The sequence below is a fragment of the Brachyistius frenatus genome, unplaced genomic scaffold (assembly GCF_029030835.1).
Source record: "Brachyistius frenatus isolate BFR_SWC_R1_liver_20210118 unplaced genomic scaffold, ASM2903083v1 Contig_9, whole genome shotgun sequence".
NCBI lineage: Eukaryota > Metazoa > Chordata > Actinopteri > Embiotocidae > Brachyistius > Brachyistius frenatus.
The window spans coordinates 7,824,353-7,840,711 of record NW_027210608.1 but is presented as its reverse complement, the minus strand read 5'-3'; the positions used below and the strand labels follow the sequence as shown (position 1 = coordinate 7,840,711).

General features: G+C 40.4%; 1 protein-coding gene across 2 annotated transcripts in view; it reads left to right on the top strand.

Annotated features, from left to right (window-relative positions):
• The window catches only part of LOC138616328 (MAM domain-containing glycosylphosphatidylinositol anchor protein 1), a 171,698-nt gene that overhangs the window by 61,336 nt on the left and 94,003 nt on the right, over positions 1-16,359 (top strand). For both annotated transcript variants that reach the window (XM_069690568.1, XM_069690567.1), the window contains exon 4: positions 6,951-7,125. In XM_069690568.1, the coding sequence (XP_069546669.1) occupies positions 6,951-7,125 (175 nt within the window). The remainder of the gene's footprint in view (positions 1-6,950; positions 7,126-16,359) is intronic.

The window sequence follows — 16,359 nt, the reverse complement described above, 5'->3', positions numbered from 1 at the left end:
TGCTGCTGAGTGCTGTCGACACTCTGGATAGAGCTGTGTATATCTGCGGATTCTGTCAGCCACTGTTTGTTCTAATCTGACTCAAACCATCTGATGGCCAAGCAAACGCAAGCAAACTCCTGAAACATGTCCAAAACATTTTTATTATGACAGTTTTTTTCAAATGGGAGAAGGTAGATTTTTGGAAAATGCTTATAAATGAGGTGTTTTTGAGGCAGAAGCATCTGTTGAATTTTAGTGTTGTAATATCTCTAATCTATGTTCATAAACAAGCAAAATATGCATCATCAGTTTAAATACACATAAATGTAATTCATATTTTCTTTCCAAGATCATGACAGTGTCATAAAGGCTGATGATTCTTCTGCCTCCTGTAATTTTATCACAGCCTCGGGATCATATTACAGAGGCAAAAAGAGCGATAAAGGCATGCATATTGTATGACAAGGTTAGAGAGAGGGATGGCGTGTTCAATATCAATGAGTCAGTTTTATTGAACTTTTTTTGTGTGATCCCTGCACCGAGGGATTGGACGTGTTTCACAGTGGTACATGTATACGTATTTGTGTAAACAGACTGCAGCAACTGCAGCTCAGTTTTAGATACATGAGGATACGTGAAATGACATGCATAAGCGCTTACTGACAAGCTTCGTGACGATAATCGAGTTACGCCACTTGTTTAAAGTAGTCTTGTCAATTATGTTATTATTATTCCCAGGGAGATACTATAATCAAAATGACATTTAACTGACATTATTCATTTCCACTTTTTAACACATTTTCTTTCTCATTCAGCTGATAAAAACAAGTGATTCATACTCCCTCTAATTGTTTTGACGTCGTTTACTATGATTTCATTTTTTTCCTTACATTTTCATGATTCTTTTTATAATTTTTCTGCCTTCACATTTTCACCTGTTCCTTTACCACCTGATGCCTTGACTCAGCACACAAACATCCATTCAAATGGTGATGCTTGAAATTATATTTATTACTCACTCTAGTCTTTTACTCTTTAAACCACCCATGCATTCTAACTCTCTTCTCCGATGCTTTTGTCTCCCCTTCCGTCTCTGCTCTCCAGTGACAGATAATTAAAACAGATATTTCCTTGGAGCAGTGCATTGTCTTATGCTGTATGTCATCTTGTCGTTTTAAGTCATTCAGTTTAGCCATTGTTTGTAAAGCAAAGCGAGGATGATTACTTCACAGTGTTTATCAGTTCAAGCTGCTGTTGTCAACCTGAACTACTCCTTCCTTTTGTCACTGCGTTGTGCATTCTGCTTATTTTCTCTGTTCTTCTCCCACACTTCCCCTCAGTTGTTGCATCCTCTTTGCTTGTGCGTGCGTTTGTGTTTGTGTGTGTGTGTGGGTCTCCGTCCGTGCCAAGAAGTATTCCCCGATAACAGGATTACCATCTTAAGCCTATTCACGGTAAGTGAGCCAGTTGGATGGATAAAGCACTGTATCGTCAACTCCGCTGGCGTTACATCAAGAAAAGAGTTAGTAAAATTGTAGAAGGCAGGCCTAGCAGGCTCTCTGTGAGATCCTGGGAGGGAGTAGAAAGGATTCAAACTCTCTAACTCCCCAGGAAGCAGCTATGGTATAGAGAGGGGGAAAGCCTTGCAAGCTAAGCGTTACTCACAGTGATGTCAAACAAAGACGGATTTAACTTCCATGGTGGTATTCTACCCAGTGCTTCTGCTTTGTGCTTGTTTTGAGAGTAAATTACATTTAATATCAAGTTAGCGTTCACAACAATGGAGGAGGGGATGTTGTTAAATTAATGTATATCAGCAGCCACATCATTTTAATGAAATTAGACATGGAACAAGGCAGGTAACCTGTTCAGTTTGTCAGCTGCATCCTAATAATTCAGGATCACATTAGAGCATTTTCTCAGCAGTATTTGTATCATTTGTGACAGCTGTATTCTGAATATTGATAGCATGTTAACATAGAGAGAAATGTGTTACAACCCTCTCAACCTCCTTTTTCCAGGCAAAATGCTAATTCAATATCGACACCTCTCATGCTTTATGTAGTGTTGACAGTTTCCAGTTTGGACAGCAGGGCAAAAGGGTCTGACAGCCACTCGACTATGCTTGCTTTATCCTGTTGATCCTATGTGATGTGTGTCACTGAGGAGTGAAGTCAGAGGTTTATAGACAGATCAGGAGATGGAGGGATGTGTGTGAGATAAGGGGGATGTAAAGTAGATGAGAGGTGAAAGAGGAACAACTTTAGAGTTGTACAGGGACAGGTAATACAGCGATAGAGAGAAAGGTTAGAGATGGAAACAACTTTAGCATGCACACACACAGTCACACACAAGTTTAGACAGCTGGCTTGCAACCAGGACCTCAGAAATTACATTTAGCTTTAAAATGACCGAGCTTTGTTCCCGATGAGAACTCATGGTCCTGACCTGGTCGGTGTTTATACCAGTGAAGGTCCCAAAGAGGTAAAGGACTTGAGAAAACACACACACACACACACACACACACACACACACACACACACACACACACACACACACACACACACACACACACACACACACACACACACACACACACACACACACACAGGCACACACAGGCAGACACGGACACACACACAAAACACAGAAAAGAGAAGAGGACAGAGATACAGACAGTTGCAGGCCACTTAACTGTCACTGAAGTTGACACACATTAGCCTTCTTCTCCCTCATCACCCTCACTTTGCCCACGTTGTCTCTATGTTTATCTCCCTGTTTCAGATCCATATACATCACGCATAATTAGCATGTGCTGTTTTCACATCAACAGATTTACTGATTTCAATCTAAATCTGTTGCCTTTTTAAAAAATACACTAAATCCATTACAATCCAGTCCACCATCTCTGCAACAAGTCCTGCTTTTATAAGGGTCATAATGTTCAGTTTTTCTTGACAATGTGTCAGAGACATGTTGATTTAACTCCATAGACATTTTGGAGGCTGAGCATTACAGGCTTCATAACGGGTTTTTTTATTGTAAGGTTTTTGGATTTCAGTAGATTTAGTTTGGTGTATATACCTAATAAACTGGCACCTGGTATTGTTAAAATATCTGTCCCTACTATGGAGTTCAGCACATTTACTGTGGCTGGAGATGATGTGAGCTGCTCAGAAATTGTTGACTTGCTTGTCAGGTGGCATCACATTTGATATTGGCAATGAAGTCTGCTTATATCATTCACATAAACGGCAGGAGTCCACAAAACATTCCACAACAACTTAACAAAAATATCTTTGCTGCAGTATGAACACTGCTGAAGAAGACTGCAGCTGAATGTGCCAATAGTTACTGATTTCAGCTTTAAGCCTCAAATGGAAAGACGATTTTGACACAACATTTGTGTATTGAAAAGACTCGGTAACGGAACAATACCTTGTAAAGTCTCAATGTATTTCAAAATAAATGTATGACTAGATGCTGTAGGCACTAGACTCCATACCCCATTTGTAAACTGCTTATTCCATAACAGTTTAAACAAGCCAACAATGTGTTATGAATCAAGGGACTAGTCTGGAAAAAGCAATCACTGTTTGGAAACAAATGTTTTATAAAATGGAATAATTGCAAATGATGATCACATAGAACATGACCGCTAATGGAAAATTTACCAGCTCACTTAGTTCTGGCCAATATTTTAGTGCATCCTTCAAGGACCACAGTTTGAATGGGGCCTAATGGCCTCCTTCCGCCCACCCTCCCATAGAAACACAAAGAGGTCCTAAGCTTCCTCTCGCAATACTGTGACAAGGCTGTTCTTCTTTTCTCTGCTCTGTTTCTGTTCTCCTGTTGAAACATCTTTGTCCTAGACAGCATATAGCTCCCCAGCTGAATACAGAAACAGCGAGCAAAACCTGCTGCATTTCATGTCGAGCTGGATCCCAGGGGACACCAAAACTTCCCTTCACATTACACTTCTAACCAAATGTAAGAGCTATTATTACAAAAGTCTCTGACTCAACAAATATGTCTTCATCTCCCAGCATGTGTGTGTGTGGGAGAAAGTCTGGGAGAATGTGTGTGTTTTTCATGTGTGTAAATGGGTGTGTGTTTGGACACAATATCTGATGACAAGCCAGTGTTTGGCTTTCCTCTACTTTGTAAAGAAATAAAGAATGGCGTAGAGAAAAGCACCCAGACAGAGGATAAGATGAGGGAGAGAAAAAGGACAGAGATATCCAGACCAATCCGTCAGGACCTGAAGGGAAGAAAAAAACATCTATTGAGAGAAGAAAGAGGTGTGGAGGGAGAGTGAAAGAGGTCAGAGAAAGAGAGCAGGTGATGGTTCTAAGCTGCTGGTGTCACAGGCAGATAAAGGCTCCTCTGCTCCCTGGCTGTCATCTGCATTGCACACAATATCCCCTTTATTCGCAATATCACCTCTCTCTATTTTGCTTCATCTGCCACCCCGATGGAGCAACTCCCAGTGTGATGCACTTTTTCTCTCCCCATCACACAGCTGCCAGCTATACTGTATATAGCATTCCCTCTCATTCTCCTTCGTTCTCGCTCTCACACGCTTCCTTTTCCTCAGCAGCCCTTACTGCTTTTCTTCCCGTATGCATTTAGTCTCTGTTTCCTCACCTGCAATTTACCCTGAGATCTCCTTCTCTAACAATATTGTCTGCAGTATTATTATTATTGTAACCACACATGTTGCTTTAGTTCCGCTTTGACTTGTAATATTTTGAGTGCAATATGTCATTCTGATTTCATACAATTCCATCCCGCACACACAAAAAGAGGCACATCAGGAAGCACACAATAACTACTTCTAAGTGAAAAACAGTATTATTCATCTTCCGCTCTTCTAAAACCTTTATCACATAATCTAGTCATTAGAATTCTGTTATACTTGAGCCTAATCTTAATGTTCCTAAACTCTAATCCTATGAATAACTCTAAAAGGTTCCCTCTCCAAAGCTGTAGCCAACAAAATGTCCATACATTGTAAGATTTTCTCTCATCTTTTAATCCTTGAATAGAAAAGGATAAAAGCAAGAGTACACAGATGCACACTTCATGCTCACTTCCCCTTTCTCCCTTTTCCTGTCTCTCACAAAGGTCCACAGACGCACATGCACGCATGCAAACTGGAGTCACTAAACCGTGGAGAGACGGGGTTCGGTTCATTGCTCACCTTGGCTGGTTTGATCAATGGCAGCCTGCCTCCTCCAAATCCCTCCCACAAACAGAGCTGAATAAACAGACAGAGAGCATTTACACAGGCCCTGATAATCCGCTAATCCATATAACCTGCTTTCTAATCAACACACACACACACTCACATACAGGCAGAAAGGAAAAACACACTGATACCATGTACATATAACACAGGCAGACAAATGTGCATGAAAACAGGAAACGCTACTACACACAAACATTTGCATGTGCACACGCACACAGGCACACACACACACACACACACACACACACACACACACACACACACACACACACACACACACACACACACACACACACACACACACACACACACCGTATCAGTGACTTTTGCCTATTATCCTCTCTGACCTCCTCAACGGGACATGGCTGATAGTCTCGTTGAGGTTGATACCAGACAGAAGGGTTAATAGGGATTAATGGACTGTACACACACAGTTGTGCAGACACACACACACACAAACACACAAGAATAACATTCCAATGCAGATGAGCTTAGAGGCTTTTATGCATCTCTGAAGAGTGTGTGTTTGCGCATTTGATTATTCGAGTGAACGTATCATGTAGCTGATGGCCGTGCAGCGTTCCCATGGCTTGATGGGATAATTGAAGCGTGAAAGAGCCATATAGAGTTTGTCAAAACTCTTAATGGTCTGAGCATCATGGAGACCATGAGTACAGCGCTTAGTGTCAGAGATTTGAAAAAAAGATAACTGCATTTATAATTTGGATCAGTTATTCAACCAATTTAATGACATGCTCTGTGAAATTAAGACTCTTCCTGTCCGTCGTACGAATACACTTTTTATTTACGTAGCTTTTCGTCACCTAATTTGCTTCACACAAGGCATTCATTTCAACAGCTCACAGCCACTTTATGGATACTCATATCTTAAAAAGTATTTTTATACGTGATGTACTTTTAAATCATTTACTCTGGGTTCCTTTTTTTTTGGGAGGGGGATGGTGGGTGGGGGGGTTATAGGTGTGTTTTTAACAACCTGTTCATTGAGCATTTTTCAGGTTGTGCATTTCAAAAAACTACTAAATGACTTAAAAAGTAGGGAGCAGCCTCAGGTCACCAACTTGCCAAAAGCTGAAGGATCTGACTACAGTGGCATGCCTCTTGAGGAAGTACACAAGTACATGTTTCACAGATCTCAGGATGCTGAGAATGCTGTCATGACTACCAGGCACATAATTAAACACTTATATGATTATAATTATCATTACTGTCTTTTTCGTGGGAGGGCAGCCACAGTTGAGCCTCTTCCCTGATTGCAGTGATGTGGTTACAGACACAAATTAAAGACATAACTAAAACTTTCAACCAGAAGGGCAGTGACTCACTGCTTTTACAGCCCATTCCTACTCTTCAATCAACGTTACACAATGTTGAAGAACCATCTGTGACTTATTTTACTTTGTTTGGATTTGTTAGTATGTCACCATTACCTATAATCTTTTATTGGTGTAATCAAAAGAGGTGTGCATGAATATCAAGATTTGTTTGAAAAGACAGGTGCTTTTTGCATTTTTGCTTACAGTATTTTTAAATCAAGACGTTTGTTGAAAATCAAATGTCACAGTGTCTTGTATAGCCTTTCACTCTGTCGCCGTCTCCACTTTCTGCGATTACACTTGACTGATTCTGTCCTTCCGTAGAATGCACTTTTTCTCAGACAGCATCTTTGTCTTCTCCAATCCCCCATTCTCTTCAGGTACGGTGGACAAAGACAACAGGCAGTGCTTCAGACAAGTTCCAGGAAACATCCACCTACAACGAGACGCTGCGCATCGAGGGCATCCAGAAGGGGCAGGGGGGTCGCTACTACTGCAAGGCCGACAACGGGGTGGGGGTGGCTGCCATCAAGTCCATCCGCGTAGATGTGCAGTGTAAGTGGGCAGGAAGAAAGAGAGAAAAAAAAAAAAAAAAAAAAAAAAACCTCCTTCCACTTCTAGACCACAGCTGACTTTCACTACAGCCATTCCCACTGTCAGAGAAGACCAAGATGGGGAGAGATGGAAAGATTGCAAGAAAAAAGATGAAAGAATGATTGGATGGATGATGAGATTTCCGGTGGGAATGGCTTCCAAGAGTATCTGATGAATTATGGTGGAGAGGTTGAAAACCATGGTGGGATGATTAGGGGGAGGGGGACTTAGATAAAATAGAACTGTAGTATCTGGGAAGGGTATAGGTAAGAAGGTGTAACACATTCAAAACTGTCAAAATTGTATTGAGATATTAGCCATTGGTTTAGTGTATGAATAATGCACTGCGGATAATATACTCCACCAATAAGGGTTATTGGAAGGGGAAAAAAGGATTTTGTCAGTTACTCCTGTGAGAAAGTGAAGTCTGTGGGACATATCGTGAGTTTTATAACAGTTAGTCCAGGTAGTACGGGCTCCCTAACACACTGTCTCTCAACTAATCCATGTCACTCTAAAAAAGGGGAAACGTGGAAAATCAACAACCACAAAATCTGTCCTCAATGTTTCATTGCTGTTTAGGTCTGTCACATCCTCAGAGTTGACACTGCCAACCACAATTAGTATGTAAATTACCAATCATCTGACAATTAAGAGATTAGCTCTCCTTTTCGGACACGTTTTTGACCTGTCCCTGTAGTCTCTGGCGCTGCAGAGGGTCTGTTGTTATTATTTGTAAAACAAAAATTACTATATTATATTACGAGGCCCTTCTTATCTTGGTCAGGCACCAGTGACTTTCCAGAGACACGTTCCACCCTGAAGAGTTTTAACCTGCAACAATGTTGGCATGTGGCATTGTTGTGTCGCTGAGAGATACACAACATTTTCAGTATCTGCTGCAATCTAATTAAAAGAAATGTCTGTTGACAGCAGAGGAGGACCACAAGAAGTGATGTGCCAGGCTATGTAATGCTGGAACTGCTTGTTATTTGTGCAGCTGCGGTAACTGATTAAATAGCCTGAATATATTGAGATGAGACACAGTTTGGTAGCCTTGGCTAAAGTTTTATCATCAATTCTTATAAAAAAAAAAAAAAAAAAATGCTTCCAAAATATCTTCTCAGACAGTCAAAGATCATGTTAGTTTCAGCAAATTCTTCATGGTTTCCCCTCCTAAGTGTTGAGATTAACAGCATTTATCACATTACCAGGTATTGCTGAAAACTCAAGTCATTAAGGCTGACATGCTAACGTACATGCAACTATATTAAAATGTTGTGTTTAAAATGTTTGAAGCTCCATCTCTCTTTGGGTATCTCTTGAACAAATTCAGATGGCGCCCACATTGTTTAACATGTGACAGTTGAGAGGCAGCATTGTGTTGTAGGGGTCCCGTGCTGCTGCTTGTTTCACTGCCCCACTGTCCCTGTGAGTCAGGGGCCAGGTCATGGCAACAGGCTGATTCACATGCAACTATATATGCAACACATCAATACTATTATACACTTTTATTTAATTTCCCAGCACCATAAAGTCCTCATCCATTTGTTACAACCGCTTATTGTGTAAATAGTTCCTTCCTTCATTGATTCAATCATTTTAATGGTGGGTTTATAGACTAATAGAAAAAGGCTGATTTTCAAGAGCCCTATAACACTAAACATCCATTACCTGCCTTTCATTTGCTAAATTCATCTCCTCTTTTTCTTTCTGTGAAACCACACCATTTCACCTGTGCACTCACAAGCATGCACAAATCTACAGACACGCACACACACACACACACACACACACACACACACACACACACACACACACACACACACACACACACACACACACACACACACACACACACACACACACACACACATGCTCGCACCATGCTCATCGCTCCACGACTTGTCACTTACCCACCACCCTGCCTCAGCCTCTTAATGGGGCTCTCACTCCCTGCCTCTTCTGCCCCCCTTTCTGATGATAGTGTTAGTTCTCCCCAGGCGCCTGCTTGGCCCCTGCTGGGGAGCTGGTAATTGCAGGGGGGCATGAGTAGTAAACAGGTTGCATTGTGAGTGTAGTTGTGACAGGAGCTCTGTGTAGCTAACCAGCTCTGACGGCCAATGCTTGTTCAATTCCCCTTCCCCCATGCTGCGTTAGACCCAGCGGCAATCAACCACGCTTCCTATACAGGGCGACTTCAGTGCTAGAGCCATGTAACAATTAGCCAATGCTACCAGGGAAAAAGAGAGAGAGAGGGAGAGAGAGAGATGAAAGTGGAGGGGAAAATGGATGGTAGAGTGAGGAGAGAGGAACCATAACAGGTAGCGAGGAAGAGGGAGAAGCAAGAAGCAGCAACCACTGAGGCTTTATGTTGAAGTGATGGTAAAGTACACTATAGAGGTCAACTAGGAAAGCCAATAAATTCCTAAAGTACAGAAAAATGAAGTCAATGCATATGATTCTTCTCAGTAAATTAATTGTTCATAATATTTTTTTCAAAAACACATTATTAAATATGTTTTTGTCGTGATAACTGAATAACTGCTAATATAGTGTGATATATGTTTGTAATTTTCAAACATCCATTTCAGTATCAACCTATACTGTAATCAGACTTTTTATTTTGTATTAATTTTTTTCATTCAATGCCACCTATATATAAGTACAGTGGAATCAAGTTATAAAAACATATTGGTGTTACAATAGCTAATTTTAAGTCTATCAAAAATAAAATAAATCTGTATCTTTAATGACTTTTGGAGTTGGCATTACAACTGCTCCTTGCCGTCCCAAAATCAGCTACACTTAATGTTGCCAAAACCTGTTTTTCTGGCTCTAAACTACTGACAAGATCACAGTTGGCAGTAAACACAAACTCCAGGCTCCAAAAGGCCCTGTCAAAAACCAACAGGAAACATCACAGAGATGTCCATGTTTTTTTCCACAGAGATGGCACATAAGAGACAGAAGAATATGTGTAGTTCAAGTGAGAATGTGCAGAGAGAAATGTGGAGAAAGAAAAGAGAATATTACTTTTCATATCGTTTAACACCCAAATGCATCATATGAGAGGGAAATAGGGCAGATATAATTTGTATGAATGCTGACCCGAATCCTGTCTATTGAATGTACAGGTCACACAGTAGTTATCTAAAGAGTACTTGACCTTTCAAGGAAAAGCTGAACAGCAAGTTCAGGAAAAAACTGAAGTAACAGAGATTGATTGCAGCTGAATAGATTTTAGTATTGAGGTAGCTGACATTTCCACAGAAAAAAAATAGAGGAAGGAGGGAAGATGAGAAAAAAGGAGAGGAAGAAGAAGGCAGATGGACAGAGAGGCCAAAAGACAAATGACAACAGTGAGAAGGAGAAATGGAATATGGGGAGGGAAATGAAAGGGAGAGAGCGATGCACATAATAAGGTAGATGCACTCATGCTTTTCAATTTGGATGCGTCCAACAGACCAGTTATTGGACTAGAGGGCAGGACATGCTGTTACCTGCACAGGGTGAAAACAAGAGCTTCAGTTCTCCCTCTCTGCTTCGCTCTATCACATTCAGCTGTTTTTACCAGAATTGACCAAACACTGCACTTTATTCTTCATTTTCCACATCTTCTACTTCCTTTCCCCATACCTCTGTCTTTCATGTTGTCCTCTCATCCTCCTTTTTAATTTTTTTATTTTGTACTTCCTCCTGTCTCCTTCATCCTTCCTGCCTTCCTGCCTTCCTCTAGGAGCTACACACACACACACACACACACACGTGTGTGATGACGCTGCTCGTCTGTGTGTGTGTGTTTGAGTGCACATGAAGCAAGCCAGCTGGGGTCTTTCTCCTCAGCTGTGAGGCTCAACCAAACACAGCAGTGTCTGGATGCCGATTTAACTTTGCTTTTATACAAGCGGGCATGCAGGAAGCGCACCCACATGCAAACACAAACTCTCTTCACTCACTTACATGCAGCACACACACATCTTTTGTATTGACATACAGTACATAAACATGCACATAGACGCGTACAGTAATGTGGGAACTCTTGCAGGTACACTCATATAAGTCCAAAAGATGCACACACTCACACTTCAAAGTGTGAGAGGAACAGTAGGGAAGAATGAGGAGGCGAGAGAGTGAATGACAGATGGACACTGAAAAGACACCAGGGACTGGAGCAAAGGCACATATTCAATATTCTACTTTGAATAGAAACTACATAAGGAAAAAAAAAAATCACTCCTACATTCCTATAGCTGACACGCTGTCTCTCCTTCTCTGTCATTTATTCTCTTCCTTTTTCTTTTTGTCACCTCTACTTGCAACATTTCCACTTTTTCGCTTTTAGTTTTATTGTTCTTTTTTAGTGTTTTACCACTCCTACATAAAAACTACTCCTCCCTCCTTTTCTCCTTCTTTGTATTTCTGTAATTTAGTGTATTTACTTATTAAACATAGGAATGGTTTGAATAAATCAGTTAGTTTAGAAGCCTACCAGCTTGTTTTCTGTATGAATCTATTTGTAGGACTTCAGTTGACCATTTATAAGGTCGGTGTTATTTTCTGTCTATGAGAAAAAGAAAAACGTGTGAATCACTTCTTTCCTTTTCCATTTTCACAAAAAGCACATACAGCAACCTTTCCATTAATCTACTGCCACCGAGATGGGCTTCTCTAATGCATTCCACTCAGTAACACCCTGTCCACCCATCAGCCATTACTGCAACCAACCTTCTCTCCCTGTTAGACGTCCATCACACGAGGTTCATCCACATCAAACAGCTAAAACAATGACCTGGCACCCTAACCACTGAGACAGTGGGACAGTGAGCTGGCGGGGTTTAACTTTAACTAGCCTCTACTGATGGGATGGACTTGGTTCAGAAACCCAACCAATGGTACTTTGGTGTATGTCAGGAAAGAACAGTCTATAGAGGAAAAAAAAAAAAGGAAAAAAAAAAAAATAATAAATGGTTTTAGATCAGATCAAGTCCTCTCTGGGGATTCATTACTCTCTTCAGGACACAACAAGGTAAGTGGAAAAGTGATGGGATGAGAATGACAATACTGATGCTGATTATGTTGATTATGTCAATGTTGATGGCGGTGTTGTGACAGTGGTGATGAAGATCATGACACTGATTTCTTTGCTGGGCAGGGTTCTTTTTTCTGTTTGGTTTTAGCTGTTATTTGTCTTGTGAATAATGTGTTCTTATAATTTAAGTTGCCCAATGCATTGTAGTTGGACCAAATTCTATTTTTTTTATGCTTTACTTATATTTTATTCATTTATATTTAGTTCCAATTTAATGTGATGTAGCTGTTAGTGCCTTGTGTTAAGTAACAACTCTATTGGCTATTACTACCCTCTACTTTTAGCTTGTACAACAATTAGTTGGGGTAGAGGTGGGGTAGTAAGATAAACACAAATACATGAACATATACTTGCATATTCACATGCAGTACTGTACCATTTTGCTTTAACAAGAAGGGAGGGTGTTTTAAAAGCAAATCCAGAAGATCAAAAAATAAAACTCCCCTTCTGCAGAGTTTCCAGTCAGACTTACTTTTTCAAAGAAACTGCCAAAAACCTCCTGTGGCATTGTCAGTAATGACTGTATAAGTCAATGGAGTATAAAACCATGAATCTCCAAATGTACACAGTTTTGGCAGTTATCACCCTAACTGTCACAGGCTTTGGGAGTCAGTAGAAGAATGCACTGCGGCTTTAGAAATGGTCTCAGTGCGGTAATACAAGTGCTCTCAAATCTGTGTTTTTGATACTAGCACGCACACACACATTCTCTTATACACAGTCTCTTTCACACCCGTAGACAGTAGACTAGGTGGCATTTAGCCTGTCCCTGAGCTCTGGGCTTCAGGGGGACACCAGTCCTTGCTGGAGCAAGAGAAATGGTCAGTGGCACTGCTGGTGTTGAATAGAAACACAGCTTGCACACACACAGGTAAATACCAAATTCAGTACAGGCTGCATGTGCACACATTTACGCGGGAAGAAAGTAAACTGTGGTTTAGACAGGAATGGAAAGAGAGAAGCAGGAACAGGTAGTTTAAAAGAAGCCTTGACCTTTCAGTGGGACTGAGGTTGAAGCCACAGGGTGAATCAATGGGCCACCACACACACACACACCAGTGTCTGAGACACAGTTTGACAAAAGCTCACACAAACTTTGTTCCCTTTGCTCATCATCTCTTTCACATCTCTCTCCATGCGTTTCTCCCTTCATAACTTTCTTTGCTTCTCTCTTCCACCGTGCACCCTTCTCTCAGCGTCTTATTACTTCTGGCTTCTCTTTCCATAAGAATTTTTGTTTGTGCATGCCTCTGTGATTTCCTGGACCTCTGTGTTTTCTTCATTGCTCAGCCTCTTCTCCTACTTTCTTTTGTTAGTTTAATTCCCTGTCCACTTTTCTTATTCCGTCTCACTCTCGGAAGAAATGGCAATATTTCTTTTCACGCTGGTCTGTTATTGAAGGGGTGAATTTTGAAATATAGTTTAAATATATTATTATATTCTTTCTCTCCTATTCCACCATTTGATTTGATCTGCAGCACATAGTTAAGAACAAGTATGTATCAGATCAAGTCAGTTCCTGGTAATCTGGGAACTTTTCCCGCCATGGATAAAAATGTACACAAGAAAAGTCATTTAAAGTACACAATGAAACTGCAAGGTATTCAAATAAGCACGTGCAAATATGTAATATTACCAATCGCAATGATTTATAGACAAAAAATACCCTGTGTAGACTACAAAGAAACTAATAGCCATTCAAAACAGAAGAATATTTAGTACCTTCAGTCCTCCAGAGTTCCCCAAGACACCTACATATGTGCGAAGCTTCTTTACTATTTCATAGTGATTAAGCTCTTTGGGTTTTTACAAATTCCTGTCTGTGATTCTGTTTTTGTGGTCTGTTTTTCATGGTGGCGAACACTGGCGACTTGCCAACCACATGTTTATCAGACACATGCAGCTGCACAAAGCTACAATTTTTGTGGTATGATGCTGTTCCCATTAGTGGAATAAACTGGGCATTAAATGGATCATTAATACAAAAAAACCATGTGGGTTATTCTTTCCCATTTTCAGTCCGATGTTAGATCTGTTCTTTGATGGTTTTTACTTGTGGACTCCAGACCAAATCTGACTTCACTGGCTTGACTCATTTGACACGGTGTGAATTATTTAATATGAGTACACCGATATTAAGTATTAAGGTAAAGAGTTCCCATCCGTAAGGAGGGAACACAGAATTCCTTCACTTTTATCTGTGAGATAAAGTGCAGTGACACTTGCCTTAAGCAGTGTCCCTTTTTGTCTGGTTCCTCTACTCTGCTATGACACCATGTTCTTTTATGCCACTGCCAGACGAACTCTGAGGGTGCGTATCCGCTCTGCTCTGTTCTGTGGGTGTGAGTATATGTGTGTTCATCCAGAGGTATGGATACATTCCTCAACACAGACAACTGGTAGCCACAGGGATAGGTTATTATTAATAACTTTGGTTTAGCAGCAATTCCTGGACATTCCACTGTAATATTTGCTGAATATCAATTGGCCGCAACACTATAACATCTATAGGTTTTTGACGATCTAATATAGTTCAATTCAATTTTTATTTATATAGCGCCAAATCACAACACAGGTTATTTCATGGCACGTAACACGTTAAACTCCTTACAGCAGAACTTTACAGTATTATACAGAGAAACAAAAATCCCATGAACATGACCTTGTTATGTTCAGTGGTAGGTATGACCCTGGTTGCTTGGTGAATACATTCGGAAGTACACAAATCTTGGCCTTAGAACTTATCGTTTCTTAAATAATAAATAGGAGCAGGTTAAATCAGCATCCACAGTTGAAAAATTAGACTGCACATCCACATTGTGATTCACATATTGTGAGCTGTCAAATATTTGGGGCAGTCAGTACCAAAGGCTACATGCTTAAAAGTAAAATTGTTCCACTTAAGTGATATATGGTGCTTCGGTACAGTAGCTCAACGAGTTTAATATGGTGCTAACACTGCCAGGGTTCGGGGTCCAGTTCCCATTGGGCCCATCTGCCAAAAATGTAAGCACTCATATAACTGGATGGCACTTCGGATTAAACCATCTACCCAATTGCATAGAGTGCAGTGGTAGTACTGCATGTAGAGTATGTTGTTGAAGCTCATAATATTTCTGCTTTAATGTAAATGGGAATAAATAGTGATGAAAGGGATCATTATGAAATCACTCATCCCATATGCAGAGCCTGAATAATTAAATCAATGTATGTAACAAGGATGTTGCATAGATTTGGACTTAGATATGACTATCACAGCAGTAGTACACCTGCAAAACAGGTGGAAGATGTGTTTAATGCAGAGGAAGTAGTGAGGTGGACTTCTTTCAGATATATTTCCAACATATTTATGTGTTCAAATTCAGTGTAAAAGTGCAAATGTCGGCACAGTGCAGCAACAATTTCATGATAGAGTTAATATCATATGAAAACAATCGGTCATTCAACAGGAGGGGAGGTGCTGGTGTGACACTGAAACATTGTTGAATCACTCATTATGTGACTTTTGGTAATATGTTCTGGTCCTTTTTAACACATCTATGGTAAATGTCTAACAGACTGGCACTGCTCCAACTGTGTCCTTCTCAAGTAATGTACTTGAACCTGAAAGTAAAAGACGTATTGACAGTGACATTCTTTGTTTATGACTATAAACTACGAATAAACTATGACTCTCAAAGCATTCAAGCAGAAACAAATAGCTTCCTCTGCATGGCTGTCACACAAAGCTATGACTTCACTCTAGACAGAGAAGACAGTATAAGACTGTTTCACTTGAACTCTGAGGTTCTCAGCTCATCATAGATTTGAAGCAGCATGGCAGTGTCATACTGCTCCTTTTAATGAGTTGATAATATGCAAACAGATTCAGGCATCTCTCAATGGGCCACTGGTGAGTTTTGATCAGGAGTAACAAAGTCACAAGGAGGAATATGCATGTTGGATAAAGAACACCACAAAGAGAGGTTAAATGATGTCCCTTATTATGTTGTTACTGAAATCCATGATTCATAGCAGAGTAAAATTTGCATCCCTCATCTTTTTAATCATGTCGTATTTTACTTTTTAGTTTTAACCACATTACCCATACAGTGGAACAGTTT